A 19,844-nucleotide genomic window follows, 5' to 3' on the forward strand; every position below is an offset into this window, starting at 1 on the left:
TACCTGTGTGTTATTGTACATGTTCTATGTCTGAGATGTCTTGTGTAGTGATAGTGTTACAAGGATAGTTTTCTAAGGTACGGTATACGGTTGGGGTTATGTGCAGGGTTGGGGTCAGCATGTGTTAGCAAGGAGTATCAGCCCCCTCCCCATTACAGCCTTAGCTGTCTCATTCAACACCCAGTGCCATTCCTTGATCTGGCATCCCTCAATTGTAAGTTCAGGAGCAAATAAAGTCCAACTTAACTTTTCTTATTAGCCAGTATCTCTGAGACAGTGGCATTCATATGTAGAGAGAATGTGCTCTTTCAGGTTTATTTAAAGTCCTGACAATTTGCTCATTTTGAATGTCAGCTGTTATTTTATTCGAGCAGGCAGACCAAACATTGAAACATGCTTTTTCACCATTAGTCCAAAATGGGGTCTTACAAAGTTGAGGATGCTTTTATTGTTGGTTCTGATCAGGTAACTTCATGTTCTAATTGAAAGTCTGGTAGCTAGTGGGGACCGGGGTCCTTTAAGTTGTGAGCAACCCTTTTTCTGTTTGTTATATAAGTGGAGATCTTGGAAAACTACTGCTCTGTAATGTAAGTCGCATTTAAGAAAATTCACTAAGCATCCCATACTCTCTCTCCACTAGGGAACTACGTGAGAGACTGAAACCTGAGCTGCTGGAGCTGATCAAGCAGCAGCGCTTACATCGATTGTGCGAGGGTACATTGTTTCGAAAAATCAGTAGTCGGCGGAGGCAAGGTGGGTACAGCTTCAGATTGCTGCCATGTCACTGTCTTCATCCCTGCAGATTCCATCAACAATAAATTAGAGTAGAGATTGTCTTTTTAAGAACTGGAAGTGCCACTAATTAATATCCATTGTAGAAGTGCTACATTTAAACAGGTCCATTTGTGTCAATGAGTGACCAGCCTCAAACAGAAGTCCTTCTATAACAGTGACCACAGCACACTGGACTGATTTACATTGGTGGTCTTATTAAGTTCAGTACAGAGGAATGGAGACTGAGAAAGTGTATTATGCTTGCATGTGGATATGTGTGCAAAGTCCAAGGTAAAACACATATATATAATCTGTCTGTGTCATTAAAAGTTTTCTTATACTCTGGACATGTCATAGAAAGCTTATTTATACTTTAACAGCATCAACATCCTATTGTCCCAGCAACAAGAACTGACAAACAGCAATATTTTAAGCACATCACAACCAGAATTTAACATTAAAAAAACTAAAATGAGCAGTGTATAGTAGTGCAACATATTTCAAAGATTAATAGCACTAATAACTGCAAACTATTTACAGAAAAAAAATACAAAAACATATATAGAAATTATGAACATATCAGTCCTCATCATACAGACTGGCTGCAAGAGTATAGACTCCCCTAAAGTGGTAACACACTAGAAGTCATTGTATATACAGTGCATTAAAATATAAAACATAAAATATACTTCCTGAAACAACAGAGTTATGCAAAATATCCATCAACAACCCACAAGACATAAAACCTGATAGAAATTTCTTTCAAAATGTAGAGTGAATTGAATTCCTCAAACAAGGAACGAATTGGCCAAACCATAGTGAGCAGCAGCAGGGCATCATAAAAGAAAAAAATGTAAAAAAAAAATTGAAATCACACATAAATGATAAATAAATATATGTAAAACCCTGCTATCCACCAAAACAGATATGCTGACATCAGTGTTTTAAAACAATAACAGTAAGAAATACAGTAAAACTCTCCTAAAACTAAAATATGAGCAGTGTGCAATGTCTTCATTCAGAGACAATCTTCATTTTTAAAGTCATCCAAACATCTTATTAGCTTGACACAAACACCTATCTGGCCATGAAACACACACACCAGGGTAAACAGTCCTCTTACCCTCACCGCCCAAGATTAAACCCACCTGCACTTGGTTAAATAGTAAATCCATCACTGCCAGTCAAAAAGATGCCCCCCCAACAAAATTAAAAAAAATGTGTAAAACGTCAACCATACCAACAACCAAACCAGCCTTCAAATAGTACCAAAATACCCAGTTATTAAGCTTTACTTTTAAGTTGGTGTGGTTTAACCTTAGTTCTTAGTTCAGTGATATTTTTACACAATCAAGTTGTAACTTGTGTAATGAATCTATCCATTCTAGTTGTTGAGTTTATTGAGTTGATTAAGGAGTTTGTTTCTTGACTTGATTTTATAGCTGCCTGAATAGTTGCATATTTTTATTCTTTTGCCAGTTAATCTGTGCTTTGTCTCTGTCTTTCTTAAGGAGTTTGCATGGGTTGGTAACCCACAGGTTATGAATGTTTTTAATTATTTTTGTTCGCAGTGGAGCTAAGATGTTGTGAACATTTAGAAATGCTGCACTGAACTATTCAGCTGCATCATTTAAGGGGAGTCTTTTTATGATGGACCAGTTAACTGTTTTCAGAACTTCAATGAAAGACTCCTTGGAGGACACTGGATAGATTATGGGTAGTTTTGAGCTTATATTCCTTTGTTAGTTGTTTAATATTGCTGTGGGTATAAGCTGGTAGGTGGTCACTTAATATATCTGGGAGGGTAACAAAGGAGGTAAAATTCAGTGCTTTTTTTGTAACCAAACAGGTGGTGGCATGCATATGTTGCATTTGGGTCCACCCCCCCCCCCCCCCGCAGCCATTCCAGTGTCCCATTATTTGACTATTTCTCCCCAGTTGCTATAAACACTGTTCAAAACTCTCAGTGTGCATACTGCTTTCTGCTTTACTTCTACAATGATTACAGATATTTGGATTTAATTTAAAACTTTTATTTCAAAATTTCCAGCACAAACACTGATAGATATTTGCTAAACAAAGCAATACAGTCTCACAATGAAAACAGACTTAGCATTAAAACTTCTGTGACTTTGAAGCTCACATTCATTGAAACAGCATTGAAACCCACATTCAAAGAAAATGCATCTGGCCAGTGGCAGATTAAGTTTACCTTTGAGGTGTTTTCAAGTCATAGACCCCTTGCACACATTTTTAGGACCATGCAAAATTTCTTTGATTCACCTTCCTGATTGTATTAAATTAGAATATATAATAATTAAATGATATCCCTTGTATAATACACCATTTGTTACAGCATGTTTTAAGTTTATAGCCAGCAAGCAAAGAAACAAAACATATGAACCAATAATACCAAAACTGGCCAGTTTAGAACATTTCAGCCATAAAAGGCTACTCAAACTTCTGTCATTACAACCCACCAATATCAGTCAGTATGCACAGTCTCTGCAGAAGTAAAAGACACCTAAATAATTCCACATTAAAGAGATCTGACTGTAACTAATGAAAAGGTTGCTGCTAGCAAAAAACTTTATATTTTTTTATTTAAGTATTTCATCTACAAATTCACTGCCTGTTGCCTTTGAAGAACAAATAGCCTTCTTCTTCATTCGGCTGCTCCCGTTAGGGGTCACCACTGCAGATCAACTGTTTCCATTTCTTTGTGTCCTCTGCATCTTGCTCTGTCACACCAACCACCTGCATGTCCTCTCTCACCACATCCATAAACCTTATCTTAGGCCTCCCTCTTTTCCTGTTACCTGGCAGATTCATCCTTAGCATCTTTTTCCCAATATACTCTGCATCCCTCCTCAGCACATGTCCAAACCAATGTAACCTTGCCTCTCTGGCTTTGTCTCCAAACCTCCCAACCTGGGCTGACCCTCTAATATACTTATTCCTAATCCTGTCCATCCTCGTCACACCCAGTGCAAATCTTAACATCTTCAACTCTGCCACGTCAAGCTTTGACTCCTGCCTTTTTGTCAGTGCCACTGTCTCCAACCCATATAACATAGCTGGTCTCACTACCCTCTTGTAGACCTTCCCTTTCACTCTTACTGGTACTCGTCTGTCACAAATCACTCCTGACACTCTTCTCCACCCACTCCATCCTGCCTGTACTTTCTTCTTCACCTCTCTTCCACACTCACCATTACTATGAACTGTTGATCCCAAGTACTTAAACTCATCCACCTTCGCCACCTCTACTGTCAGCATCCTCATCATTCCTCTATCCTCCCTCTCATTCACACACATATATTCTGTCTTAGTCCTGCTGACCTTCATAGCCTATGTTACATTAAAAATGATAAGCTGGTAATATTGCAATAGGGAATGGATGGCAAACTAAAACAGGTTCATGGATACTAGGCATCTTATCCAAAGGAGGACATACTCAGGACTGCAGCACCCCACCCTCTTAAAATCCAACACAATATCAGCAATCCATCTACATGCTGTGAGAATAGAACCCACAGCCTTCTGCATCAAAACAAAAGTATGCTACCTGCTGTGCTACTAACACTGCTTTAAAACTCTACACAGAACAGTGATACCATTTGCTAAGCAAAACAGTTGCATATTTTGGGTAGAGGAGTCAGGCTCTTGTTTCCTGTAGCTAAGGTACAGGGCTTGAGCCTAAGCAAATTAATAACCACCTGCTAACCCTAACTAGGGAATTTCACTGTCTCACACACACACCTCAACCTTTTAATGCAAGAAATCTGGACAAAGTCTAAAATAAATAGGAACAGATTATCAATATTTCTCTCATGAAATTAGAAAATTGCTAGAATAACAGGATTTGTGCTAGTATGCATTTTTCTAAAGCATATGAAGTCTAAACCTCAAATATCTGTTATTATTTAGCAACTTCAATCTTTTTATAAGGAAAAAAACAAAAATATGGGGCAAAAGTCTGGATATTCTGCAAAAACCTGGGCAGTTGCAGGGTATGCTACCTACCTCTTACACACACACACACACACACACACACACACACACATGGTCTATATTATAAGTTTCAAGTCTGAAAATGTCGAATCTCATATGGTTGTCTCCATATGAGCGAAGTCTTCAAACATCGAACTTAAAATGTAAACAAAGTAAAAACAAAAAACCTACCTGAACGCTCTATGCAGGGGGTCAAGCCCCCTCCACCCCCCACACCCCCCTCTACTTAAATATACGAACTCTGAGATTGCACTACATTGAAGTGAAGGGAAGAATTCCCTATGGTGATCTCCTTTGAAACGTTCAGTGCTCATATGATGTCAATCATATGAGATTTGAAGTTTTCAGACTTCAAACATTTCATATAGATCCCCCCCCCCCCACACACACACACACACACACACACACCATACCTCTCAACCTCTTAGCACAAGAAGTCTGGGCAAAATGGGGGGACAAAGGCCCAAAACTATGGACACATTTTAAATATTGCTTTTATAAATTCAGAAAGTTGCTAGAATAACAGGATTTGTGTTAGAATGCATTTTCTGAAAAGATATGAAGTCTGAAGCTAAACTCAAATGCATGCCATTAGTTAGTAACTTTAATCCTTAGATCATCCCGGCAATTTCTCAAAAAAATAGACAATTTTTATGAGGAACAGGCCAAAAAATATAAGGCAAAACTCTGGACATTTTTGGGAAAATCTGTACAGCTGAGAGGTATTACACACACATACACACCTACCTCCCTCTTAGACCCTCCCCCCATACCTCTCAAGCTTTTAGAGCAAGAAATCTGGACAAAGACACACATAATGGGGGGAGGACAAATGTCCAAAAATAGGGGCACCTTTTAAAAATTGCCCTTACAAACTTAGAAAGTTGATAGAACAACAAGTTTTGCATTAGTATGAACTTTCTGAAGGATATGAAGTCTAAAGCTCAAATGTCTGCCATTTTTTGCTGTCTTAATCCTCAATGATTTGCCAGGGATTGCCAGAAAAGCACAGTTTTATAAGAAACAGACCACGGATGTGAGACTAAAATCTTGACATTCTGTGAAAATCTGGACATTTCACTCACTCACACACACACGCACACACACACACACACGCACACACACGCACACACACGCACACACACACACACACACACACACACACACACACACACACACACACACACACACACCTACTTACTCACAAACACACACACAGACCTATTTCTTACACATACACACACACACACACACACACACACACACACACACACACACACACACACAATCCCTACCTATTTCTTGCACACACACTCCTCTTAAAAACTTAAACACTCACTTGTCCGGTTGTGGTCCACAGTCCAAATGTCTTCAGGAGCAGGAAGATATAAACGATTGTTCGCACATCGCACAAACGCAGAAGGTCTTCTGCATCTGTGTGACCTGACGCAAAGGGCGTTCTTAAAGAAGAAAGCCCTTAAAAAGAATGTTTCTATTTTTTTAAAGAAACAGGGCAGCAGAGGTGCTGGTATGCTGTACCGGCCCAAAAAAAGCCCTGGTAAAATTAGATGGGTTGGTAACTAGAATCCAGTCCAGGATAGAGTGTTGGGAGTTATTTTTGCCAAATTTTGCTGGTGTATTAATAAGTTGAGTGAATCTAAAGAAGTTCATGCTGTTAATTGCTGAACTTGCAGATAAAGACTGCCAGTCAATGTTTACATCACCCAGAGGATAATTTCATTTAGGATTGTGTCTGCTATCCAGGATAGTGTATTTTCAAGTATTGGGGACATATAGCACAAAAATGTATATGTTTTTTGGCTCTATTAAGTTTTAGGAATAAGATAAGGATTTCTGCTTTTCCAGATTTTGGGATTATGCCTGTATAGGGAGCTACTGTGAGCATATTTGAGAAGATCATTGTTATTCCACCAGCTTCTTTATGTGCTCTATTGAGCCTAATAATATTATAACTTGGAGTATTGTTTCAACATCTTTTATTTTTGGTTTTTAGCCTGTTCTCTTTTGTAAGTAGGATATCTTTATTGTATTGAGTCATCAAGGCAGGAAAATCTGTGATTTTGTTGCATATGCTTCTAAGGCTTAGCATGACTATTTTTAAACTTCTAGGGTGTATTCTTTGGTTTGGGGTTTGATTGGGACCTGCATTGAGGTGGATGTCACCACAATGATGGATAGTGGACAAAGATGGTTTGTTTATTATGGCAGTTTAGTAGAGATGGGTAAAAGTTATGTTAACATTGGGACTGGCAATTTTAGTATTTTTGCATTACAACAGTGGAATGAAGTTATGGAAAATAAATTTGAAGAGATTTTTCAGTAGCTAGTGGGAAGATGGTTAATATGTGAGGATGAAGTAATGTTTGAGGTGTACTTATATATTATTGCTACTGGTGGGGATGATAGGAATGAGAGGAGGGGTGAATAAGCTGATACAGGAGGGGAACAGCATGGTTAGTGTAAAAATCTTGTAGCATGGTGAGCTGGATTAATCAGCAGCTGTAATAGGTTGGAGAATAGGTAAGTTTTGATGGGGAGGGTGCAGAGTAAAATCTGAGAAGGAATTTAGAACAGAAGTAGGTGGGGATGATATAATCAGAAAAGTTTGTGATTGGTTAGTGCAGTTAGGCACAGGATAGGAGGATGAGTAGAGGAGATATAACGGATGTATAAGTTTAGTTGTACTGGGAGGTTGAAATTGGGGGTAGGGTAGAGGAGCGGAGTGAAGCCTGAATATAACAAGAGTTGAACAGTGGGTTGACCCATGGTGGAGTAAGTACCTAGAAAACAGTCTATAAAACTGCAGTGAGTCAGGAGGTAAGACAAGCTGCTAAAATATTGTTAAAATATACCTAATTTAATTGCAAAAGGCAGTATGTCATTGAGTTTGGCTTGAAATGAATATAAGAAAAGTAGGCATGGCCTAAAAACCTATGCCCTGGTTATTATATTGTATTTTAACTGTGTTTTTTATCCAGTTTCCTTTGTTTATTTAGGGGGCTATAGGTATTAAAAAACACGTATCTGTTTGAGTACAATAAGAATAGATTGTTGTTATAAAAGTCTGGGGGGGAGGGTCTACCAGGCATGTGAATGCTGACCTCTGAAATAATTAGCTTTAAATGCACTGTGCAGATTAAAACTCTGATTTATCTTATTTTTAACACATTGTAGGTTTTATCACTGTTTTCAAAGCAGTCAATACTTGAAAAGCTAATATACATCAGTTTTCAGTGGCATCATTCATACATTTTAGGAGTCTTGGGTCTGTCTGAAGAGGCCTTAGTTTGACTTGCAGCTGGATATACCGTTTGAGGTCCCTCAGAGAAAATGCATCCCAGTAGACTGAGGTAGGGAGACTACTTAGCATTGAAATGACAGATTAAGACTGAGCAGCTACAGTAGATGAGCAACTACAGTAGAAGAAATGGAAAATGGATACAAAGACAAGGTCTTTGAACTCTAACTACCTGAAGTGAGTCACAGCATTTAATTTTAATGTTATGGGCTTTATTTTGCTTTTTTTCCAGGGAAATGTTATACTGCTAGAGTAAAACATATTAAAGTGTTACTTTCGCTTCACCTTAAGCAGTATGTGGTCTGTGGATGTGAGTGTGGGTGGGGGTGTCCCTCCAGCAGATTCAGTACTACAGTACAGAACACACTGATGCTGAAGTAAGGGAAAAAAAGATATTTCTCTTGATTTGATTAATTTGATTCTTGGAAACTGCCCTACTTAGGTTTTAACAAAGGTATTTCTCTTTTTGTGCATTTGCAACTGGAGTGAAATTCAACTGTATAAGTTCTCTTGGTAGTGAGATCTTAACTTTTGCAGCAGAAATTATCAGAGATACCATGTGCTCAGTACACTGGGAGAGAGGGAGAGTGATTAAAATAATTAGGATTGTTTGGTAGTTGGACTGGGTAGGTGAAGTACTATTTGTTTATGCTCTGCTGCATTAAGTAGTGTTTGGCCAACATATGTAGTACACTATATTTCACAGTTGTACATTTCTGCTTTATAACCTTTAAACTAGAAAATAAGGCAGCTAACAGGAGATATGTCTAGGTATGCAAGTTTGTGATTTCTAAAATAGAGGCTTCCACAGTTTAGAAGGACAGAAGGGAAGTAAAGTAGCTAACAGGAGATGTGTGTTGGTATGCAAGTTTCCAGATTATAGAAGGACAGGTAGAATGACTATCTCAGTTAGTTCCCACTATTTGCTATGTAACATACAGTCTGTAAATGTGACATTTAAGCACTTTAGAATAAACAGCTTGAACTTTAACAGGAATGAGAAAAATAGTTAATGACCCAAATGTTTTTACAAGCAGAACTGTCTCATATTGTAAACAATTGACTAGACTAGCCAGTAACCGTGCTATTCATAAAACATAAAATCATGTACTAAGTGCTCTGCTAATAGAGAGAGGCAGCTCCTAAATGCTTTATCCGATGCATGGGTCTCCCCAAATTATTTATGGTACGATCCCAGTTTCTGATTGGGGATATATATATAATTATTAACCATGGGATGGGTGTGATGACCTTGTGGTAATCAATGCCACTAAATATGAAGTAGATGCTGTTACCCAGTCTGTTTCAGTGAATAATTCACAAAACACAACCTTAGCATTAAGAGCATAGACAGAGTGCGCTACTGTCCTGGGTCTGGGTCTCCAATCTCCACATCCAAATTAGACTGCGCACTGTTCACTTACAGAGCCACACCACTGTCTATGTGAACCAATGTCTCCCAGCACCCCTCTATCCACAATAACTGCCTTTCACTCAAAGTATTATTTTTTCACATTCACATACATGTATACAATTTCCAGGGAAGGCTGATGAATTCTCAAATTCCACACAGCTTTCTTCCTGGTCTGGTAGTATTGCCACCACTCTGAAGAAAGTCAGAGACTTACTGGTATGCTCTGATTGTGCCACTTGATAACTCTTTTACAGGAGTGGGACTTTGGATGAACTGTTCCTGTTTGTTGAATATTTGGAATCTACCACCTCTTTTTTAAGGTTTACTATCAATTACTCTTATACAAGCATAGATTTTCTTGATATTACAATCAATAAAGATAAGCAGCATTTATTGAGTACTACCATATATAGGAAAGAATGTTGGAAAAACACATTGCTGCATTATAACAGTATGCACCCCAGGTTTGTGTTTAAGAACATAGTTAAGCGTCAGTTTGTTAGGATCAAAAAACTATGCAAAACACCTAGTGATTTGAATACACAAGGGATGCTATTAGAAAGCTTGTTTATAGACAGAGGATATAATCCTAAGATGGTACATTCCATCAAGGAAATGTACATATCTACAGGAGTTAATAAGCCAAATGAAATGAGACATTTATATACTAGAAGTAACAAGAGAATTTTTGATAAATCTAAGATTAATTTTAATACTCGTTACACCAGTGATAACAAGACAATTACTAACATCATATGGAGAAATTGGCATATACTCATGACAGACCCAGAAATAACAAATATAGTAGGTCATATACCTTCTTTTGTCTATCATAATAGTAAGAATTTGAGAAGACTACTATGTGTTGAGCGTATGGATGATTATACAAGAGCCAAACCTGAGAAATTAGGCACTTTTCCGTGTGGAAAGTGTAATATGTGTGAAATTATAGTCACAGAACAAGTCTTCATACAGCCTAAGATAGACTTTAGGTTTGAGCCAAGGTTAGTGGCAACATGTGAAGATAAGAATCTTATATATTTAGCTGACTGTAAATTCTGTCAAGCATTTTATGTAGGAATGACAACTAGACACTTAAAAGAAAGGAAATACGAACATACTTACGATATTAAGAATGATTCAAAAAGTGCGCTGGCTAAACACATCATGAGTAATCCAGGACATAGTTTTACTTTTAGAGTTCTACAATAAGTTACAGCCAATATAAGTTTGGGTGATAGTTTTACTGACCTGGAGAATAATGAATTAAATTGGATTTTGAGACTTAAAGCACATTATCCTCCAGGCTTGAACCATTATGTGAGCCTTAGAGCTTTCTTGAAAGGACGCAGCCTTAAATAAAATAGATGCACAGACGTGGCTAGGATAAATATGATGCTAAAATGTTGCCATCATGAAAAAGTCTATACATTTATATATTTTTATTTTTTTATTTAGGCATAGGCTAGTATCCATGTCTGTTAATCTAAGTTTATGTTTATTTATTTACTCAGTATTTTACATTTGTTTTTTATATATACGTTTTTCATTGCTACACGCTAATGTTAGCGAAGCGATAGTACTTTAAAAATGAAATAGAAGCTTTAAATGAAAAAGAAGTTTTAATTGATTAATTGATTGTTTAAATTGTTTTATTGTTTGATTAATTAGAAGCCTTTTCTATATATAAACAACCTGTAGTTTGGATTAAAAGTAGATCTGAAGAAGCGTACATTGTATGCGAAAGCGCTCATCTTTTAAAATAAATTTGTTTGTCCTTCATCGTGGTGGTCTGCTTCCTGTGTTTTTTGTAACTCTTTTACAGGTAGTCGACTGAAGCAGACTCAAAGACACAGTGCTTACAGTGTGCTATTCCTCAGTGTAAATGGTTACCCTCTTCTCAATTAAGCAGCAGTGCATAAATACTCTTATAATAAATAAATGAATACCAACCACAATAGCTTAAATATAATTAAAATGGATTTTACTTAAATAATAAAGAAAATAGCACAAATATCAAATAAAATATACATAGCTTGGCACACAAAGAAGATTAAAGTGCAATAAACATAGAATGCATACAGAAAAATCTAACTCGAGCCATCTAAGCTACGAAGAGAACTGTTCCTTAAAATGATTAGTTAATTTCCATAGATAGGATGTTCTCACAGCAACTTCACATTAGTCTCTCAGCATTTCATTGTCACAATTATATAGTCAAAGTCATCATGTGACTTCATTGTTGCTACGGTGACTGGTCATAAGAGTTTTTCCCAATACCTTCACATCTGTTTCTTCTTTACTTTAATGGATCTTAAAAAGTTTCAATGACCAATGCATTGTTTCATCCTCATCTGTTATCTTAGGAGATGGTGACATCCTGAGTGTGAACTAGCCCCTCACTCTGTCCTTTAACATATGCACAAGCAAAATTGTTTGCTAGGTAACATATACATTGCAAATCAACATGTCAGAAACAGAAGAGAAAAAAACAACATACAAAGAGGAATACATTTTGCTTGCTTCAGCCTAGCATAAGCACATTTCACAATCATTCACTTTTAGCCTGTTATCATCTCTTGATTCACGATGGGTAAGGCCAAACTCTCTCCAAACTGGATTGGTTAATTCGAGCACAAAAAGAGGAACTGGCTAGGCTTAAAATGGCCTGCAAGAGTAGCTAGCTTAGCACTTATCTGTGAACCTATAAAAGTCCAGTAAGCAAGGTAATGTTGACCTGCAGCTTAGGAAACTATCCGAATTATGTCCATATTTGCTGTATAGTTATATGACTGTTGTAATACTTTCAATGGGCAGTTTTCAAGATAGTTCCCTAAAATAGACAGATTATGACTCTGTAGTTTTAAACCAAGGCTAAGTTCTCTGCCTTTATAAAATGATGTATTAGTTGATTCCCACCATTCAGGTGATATATGACCAGTAGTCAAAAGTAAATTAAACACTTCTAGAAGCAGATTATTAGTTTGCCCTGTCTGACATAAACAAGCGATTCTAGGATGTTAAGTGGAAGCATTTTACATTCTTTTTTAACTTTCTGTAGTGCTAACCATCTCACCATCACTGTAACCATCTCACCTCAATGAAAAGACACAAGATTTTTGTAAAGTCTAGATTAGCCTTGCCATCTATCTGGATTTTTTCCAGACTCTCCAGAAATCAAAATAATTTCTGTTAGTCTAGAAAACACTGTGCAAACTTCAGTATTCTATTTAACAAAACAAACAGAATACAGATGTTTGTTAAAATTCAGACTCTGAATTGCTTTTTTTGAAAGAAAAGTGTCACTGACCAGAAGTGATCAGGGAATAATACGCCATCTTGCCTCCCCTGGCATAACAAAGTGCATCACAAAATGGGTGTAGATGTGGTTGGAGAGGGAAAGGAAAGGTGATGGGATGGGTGGAATTAGGGGTGGTGACAGGAGTGTGGCCACTGTCCAGTTTCAGACAGCGAAAGGTGGCAACCCTAGTCTAGATGTAAATCACAACTTTTGTGTGTATTTTTGTAGTCTTCAGAAAAAAAATCATTTAAAGCACTAGCCCAGTCCAGAAACCCATAAATCCAGCCACTAATACTTTCTAAAAAGTCTGACAATATTCATATCAGTTGTCAGTTAATGTACTTCTAGTACAATTTCTAGGAGTCATTTCTTTCAGCCAAGAACATAACAAATGGAGAGTTTGCATCCTGATTGTAAGCTTTCAATTTCTTAGATAGAGAGTTAATTTGGGTTTGTTAGTAAGTGTTGGATTTCTCATTTACACATCTAAGTTGTGTCTTTTTCTTATACAAAGACACTTGGAATTTGTATTTTCTTATACAAACTTTTCTTATTCCACCAGTATGACAGTTAATTTGCACTTCCACTACTTGACCTTCCAGTTAAGTACATCTCATTAAACTTACTTTGCAACAGCTACCATTTGCCAAATGTGACAAGTGACGTTTTTGCAACCACTGTAGTTTAGTCATTCATACTACCAGTACCTTTGTTCCAAGCAGGCTGCTGTCTGACAATAACTATTAGAATGTCTGCTATGCAATGGGTAGTTAATAAGATGTAAACCTGTGTAAACTGATTTTCTTTTACTGCCTTTTTCTGCTGTTGTGCCCTTGCATCATATTCCTAACAGAATGGGGTTCTGTCATTTTCTATTTACCAATGACTCCAGTAGTATAACCATATCTAACAGTGAAATCCACTTTGTTGTATACCCTGAGGACTGATGAGTTAGTTGGTTGATAGCAGATATATCCTGTATACATACTTTTAGCTACATTAGTTGCCATTAACATGTTCCTTCTGAGTTCCAGAATTCCTGATAGTGTTTGTTTGTGTCTTTCGGCTTTTCCCGGTTAGGAGTCGCCACAGTGTAACTCCGGTCCGCTAATGATTGGCAGTGGATTTTTATGTACCGGGTTACCAGCCCTGATGCACAATCTTATATATATATATATATATATATATATATATATATATATATATATATGTATATTACATATATATATATATATATATATATATATATATATATGTGTGTGTGTGTGTGTATATTACATATATATATATATATATATATATATATATATGTGTGTATATTACATATATATATATATATATATATATATATATATATATATATATATATTACTTACGTATTATCGCAACCAGATTTTCGCGGTTGCGAAATTCACATGCTGCAATGAAAACCAATGCGGGAAACACCATAAAATGTTATTTTACTCCCTTACTGATGAAAAATGAATGCAAAATGAGTTTGGCTTACATTCAGTAAGAGAAATGATCGTGCAAGTTTTCTTCCTGTTTTGTGTGCATTACACACACTTCAATTGGCAAGGGCTGCTGTGTTACTGAGGGAAGGAGTAGTTTAACTGGGAGGAAAGGAATGCTGAAAAGAAAAACACAGAAACGTGAAAATGATTCAAGCTGTTATTCCAATTCTTTAGGACTGCCCCAAAAACTTTACATTACAAATTGTTCCTGTTCCTAAAAGTAATGTAAAGTTTTGGGGCAGTATTAAGGAATTAGAATAACATTTGAATTATAAGTAGGTCTGCCCTATCATTACTCATAGTTGGTATTTCTTCAGGACAAGGATGTCAGTAATTGCCTGTTCAGCTTCACTTTGCTGTTTAGGGAAAACAGTTTAGTTCGTGTTTTCATGAAGCCCCCCCCCAATAATCAAAATCCTACAGTGGGTGCATATACACTGGTGAGAGAAACACCATCTGAAAATGTATTTAATTCATCGTCCAAATTGTGATATTAGACACTCATACATGAAGTGATATTGGACACACTTAAGAACCCAACTGACAGGACGATAGCAGCCATTATACCTCAAGCGTGCGTCTGCAATACATAGGCATACATGAACTTCATCGAAATGTTCATAAGTGTGCACTAGGCTAATGGCCCTGGGGCCTGGCAATCTACTGGTATTGTGATTGGTCCTTTGGGGGAGAGGGGGTAAAGTTGGCAATGAGTCTGTCGGCCAGTATACTGGCAATATCTATTGGCTTGGTATGGGAGGTACCATTGTGCAGTAGCTCAGAGCAAATCTGGGTTTTGCTGTGGAGATTCTTTATATAACTATAGAAGGCCTTGTGGTTGCCTTTACTATCTGCTGCAATTCTGTTTTCATAGCTAGCTTTAGAGGATTTGATGAGGGATCTCAACTTTTTGTTGAGGGTGATAAGGAAGTTTTTCCAGTCTTGGGACTTCACCTTATTCGGCATCTGTTTTCTCCTTATGTTGTAGAGTTTGTTTATGGCAGGGGACCACCATATTGGCTTCCTTTTTTTGGAGGAGAATGTCTGGGTTCTATTGGGTATGGTGAGATCCATGCATTTGTGTACGTGTTTGTACAGTACATTGATGTGTGATTCTGCAGTCACGCAACTATTCTCCATTTGCATGGTTGCCATGAAGTTAGCCACCTCTGTTTTTAGGATCCCAAGGTTAGCTTTGGAGAAGGTTTTCATGGTGGTTACCTTTGCTGGGAGGGTGGGTGGGATGTGGATTTCCAAGGTGATTAGTTTGTGGTCGGCTCTAACCAGGGAGGAGCTGACTATTGGTGTAGAGCAATGGTCACCCATGTTAGTAATGACCAGGTCAAGGATGTTGCTACCTCTAGTGGGGGTAAGAATGAGCTGGTCCAGGACATTGGAATTAATGAACTCCAGGAAATGTGGGGAAGTGTATTGGTACATGAGTAGTTTTACCCAGTTAATGGAGGGGTAGTTGAAGTCGCCTAGTAAGAGAGTGTTAGGTTGGACCCTAATATTCTCCTGGGTACTTAGGAATGTGGAGTGCGAGTCCTGGGACATGGTTGCAGACCTATAGCAGGTTACGACCTGAATCGTTGTCTTACCCAATGTTAGTTGCACCTGAAGTATCTCTGATGCTTTATGTTGGGCTACCAGTCTGGAGGTGTGTGCATCCTTTATGAATATGGAAACACCACCGCCTTTGGAGCTTTGGTCTAAGTTCTGGGGTCGAAAGGTGTGGAATAAGTTATAGCCTGGTAGTGCAGGGGTGCTTTCTGTTGCCTTGAACCAGGTCTCTGTTACAGCACAAATGTCAATGTTCTCCATTTTAAGGAGTGCGTCGAGCGAGTGCATTTTGAGATTTAGACTTCTAGCGTTGAGCAACATGACCCTCAGATTGCATTTGTTTGTAGCTGTTATGGTGGTAATTTGGTCTTTGGAACACTGCCTAAAAAAGGCACTATAGGGGTGGAAAGAGCCTTGGCCAGTGTCCAGAAGCCCAAGGGTGACAGATGCAGGCCATCTCTGGCAAAGCATTGAGGTCTGTCAATCATGTTATCCCAGGCATACAGATGCTGGATCCCCTTAGAATGACACCAGAAACTTAGCCAATTGTTGAAATCAGTCATTTTCTGCTTGTAATGTGGTATCATTCTGGGTGATGGTAGGATGCTGGTCAGGGGTAGGGTCATACCCGCCTGGGCTGCATAATCCGAGAGCACCTCCATGTCTCTTTTCATGTAGTCCAGGGAGGTACATCTCAGGTCATTCACACCCACATGTACAATGACAGAGTCATATCTGTACCTGTTTTTGAGGAACCTGAGTGCATGTGATATGTGGTAGATCCTGGCACCTGACAAGCAGCTGACTGTTACTTTCTCCTTATTCAGCCTAGTGAGTGGAACATCAGTGTGCCTCACTATTGAGTCTCCTATGACTAGTGTGTTGGGCATGCTGTTTTGCCTTAGGGGCTTTGGTTGAGTGACACACTGTTTAGGAGAGTTATGTGTCTCGTGATTAGTGTTGTGCTGTGGTGGTCAAGTGCATTTCTGTCTTGGAGGTCTCTGCTGCTTGGGTAGATTTTTATTGAGAGCCTCCGCGATGGTGGGTGTGTGGTTTGTGCGTTTTATGTCAAGTTTTCTTTCCAGAAAGTATTTTCCTTGCCTGTAATCCAACACTAAGCATGTCACATACAGAAAAAGCATAATTTAATAATTATTCCATTTGCTTTATGTCTGAACTTATTTATGTTTGCCTTTTTTTCCTACACTTTGATCATCTGTTACATCATGAAAGCTACTAAGAGTTGCAGAGTAATTAGGATAGGTCACGTATTCAAACTACAGAACAATTAAGAAAACAATGGCTCTTAAGCATTGGCATTATCAGTCACAGATTGCCAGCATCACATCTTAGATGGTGTACCCTTGAGTCTGAACAAAAGGCTTTCAAGCTTAGTTTTCAGATGCAAATGAGCAAGAAAGTACAACTTATACTTAGTTTATTTTTTTTTTTCTTATTATAAATTAGTTGTCTTTCCCTTTAATCAAACTGACTGCCACAAAGGTAGACTATATTTTAATCTTACTCTTCTGATTTTCTGCCAGTGTTCAAGTTTACATTTTTTCTATACTTTGTTTTCTGTAAAAGTGCATTTTTTCTTCTGGTGATTGTTACAACATTTTTGCATTGCCTGCAGTGTTTTGTTGAGACAAGTGAATGAATTTGGGAAGGAAGATTAAAATCAAAGACTCTAATTCTAGCTAAAGTATTAAAACTGTGAATGCACGCAAACCAGTTCAACCAAAGTAACACATATTAATCACAGGTATCAGATTTCTCTCACTTGCACAATGCGTCTGCAATACATAGGCATACATGAACTTCATGAAATGTTCATAAGTGTGCACTAGGCTAATGGCCCTGGGGCCTGGCAATCTACTGGTATTGTGATTGGTCCTTTGGGGGAGAGGGGGTAAAGTTGGCAATGAGTCTGTCGGCCAGTATACTGGCAATATCTATTGGCTTGGTATAGGAGGTACCATTGTGCAGTAGCTCAGAGCAAATCTGGGTTTTGCTGTGGAGATTCTTTATATAACTATAGAAGGCCTTGTGGTTGCCTTTACTATCTGCTGCAATTCTGTTTTCATAGCTAGCTTTAGAGGATTTGATGAGGGATCTCAACTTTTTGTTGAGGGTGATAAGGAAGTTTTTCCAGTCTTGGGACTTCACCTTATTCGGCATCTGTTTTCTCCTTATGTTGTAGAGTTTGTTTATGGCAGGGGACCACCATATTGGCTTCCTTTTTTTGGAGGAGAATGTCTGGGTTCTATTGGGTATGGTGAGATCCATGCATTTGTGTACGTGTTTGTACAGTACATTGATGTGTGATTCTGCAGTCACGCAACTATTCTCCATTTGCATGGTTGCCATGAAGTTAGCCACCTCTGTTTTTAGGATCCCAAGGTTAGCTTTGGAGAAGGTTTTCATGGTGGTTACCTTTGCTGGGAGGGTGGGTGGGATGTGGATTTCCAAGGTGATTAGTTTGTGGTCGGCTCTAACCAGGGAGGAGCTGACTATTGGTGTAGAGCAATGGTCACCCATGTTAGTAATGACCAGGTCAAGGATGTTGCTACCTCTAGTGGGGGTAAGAATGAGCTGGTCCAGGACATTGGAATTAATGAACTCCAGGAAATGTGGGGAAGTGTATTGGTACATGAGTAGTTTTACCCAGTTAATGGAGGGGTAGTTGAAGTCGCCTAGTAAGAGAGTGTTAGGTTGGACCCTAATATTCTCCAGGGTACTTAGGAATGTGGAGTGCGAGTCCTGGGACATGGTTGCAGACCTATAGCAGGTTACGACCTGAATCGTTGTCTTACCCAATGTTAGTTGCACCTGAAGTATCTCTGATGCTTTATGTTGGGCTACCAGTCTGGAGGTGTGTGCATCCTTTATGAATATGGAAACACCACCGCCTTTGGAGCTTTGGTCTAAGTTCTGGGGTCGAAAGGTGTGGAATAAGTTATAGCCTGGTAGTGCAGGGGTGCTTTCTGTTGCCTTGAACCAGGTCTCTGTTACAGCACAAATGTCAATGTTCTCCATTTTAAGGAGTGCGTCGAGCGAGTGCATTTTGAGATTTAGACTTCTAGCGTTGAGCAACATGACCCTCAGATTGCATTTGTTTGTAGCTGTTATGGTGGTAATTTGGTCTTTGGAACACTGCCTAAAAAAGGCACTATAGGGGTGGAAAGAGCCTTGGCCAGTGTCCAGAAGCCCAAGGGTGACAGATGCAGGCCATCTCTGGCAAAGCATTGAGGTCTGTCAATCATGTTATCCCAGGCATACAGATGCTGGATCCCCTTAGAATGACACCAGAAACTTAGCCAATTGTTGAAATCAGTCATTTTCTGCTTGTAATGTGGTATCATTCTGGGTGATGGTAGGATGCTGGTCAGGGGTAGGGTCATACCCGCCTGGGCTGCATAATCCGAGAGCACCTCCATGTCTCTTTTCATGTAGTCCAGGGAGGTACATCTCAGGTCATTCACACCCACATGTACAATGACAGAGTCATATTTGTACCTGTTGTTGAGGAACCTGAGTGCATGTGATATGTGGTAGATCCTGGCACCTGACAAGCAGCTGACTGTTACTTTCTCCTTAATCAGCCTAGTGAGTGGAACATCAGTGTGCCTCACTATTGAGTCTCCTATGACTAGTGTGTTGGGCATGCTGTTTTGCCTTAGGGGCTTTGGTTGAGTGACACACTGTTTAGGAGAGTTATGTGTCTCGTGATTAGTGTTGTGCTGTGGTGGTCAAGTGCATTTCTGTCTTGGAGGTCTCTGCTGCTTGGGTAGATTTTTATTGAGAGCCTCCGCGATGGTGGGTGTGTGGTTTGTGTGTTTTATGTCAAGTTTTCTTTCCAGAAAGTATTTTCCTTGCCTGTAATCCAACACTAAGCATGTCACATACAGAAAAAGCATAATTTAATAATTATTCCATTTGCTT

At 38.6% G+C, this 19,844-nt stretch overlaps 1 protein-coding gene across 1 annotated transcript in view; it reads left to right on the forward strand.

The window, feature by feature from the left end:
• ELMO3 (engulfment and cell motility 3) overlaps positions 1-19,844 on the forward strand; it is a 1,057,243-nt gene that overhangs the window by 882,902 nt on the left and 154,497 nt on the right. The window contains exon 17 of the mRNA XM_044081425.1: positions 641-753. Coding sequence (XP_043937360.1) covers positions 641-753 — 113 coding nt within the window. The remainder of the gene's footprint in view (positions 1-640; positions 754-19,844) is intronic.

The sequence above is a fragment of the Protopterus annectens genome, chromosome 8.part0 (assembly GCF_019279795.1).
Source record: "Protopterus annectens isolate FY-2018-M chromosome 8.part0, PAN1.0, whole genome shotgun sequence".
Lineage (NCBI taxonomy): Eukaryota > Metazoa > Chordata > Ceratodontiformes > Protopteridae > Protopterus > Protopterus annectens.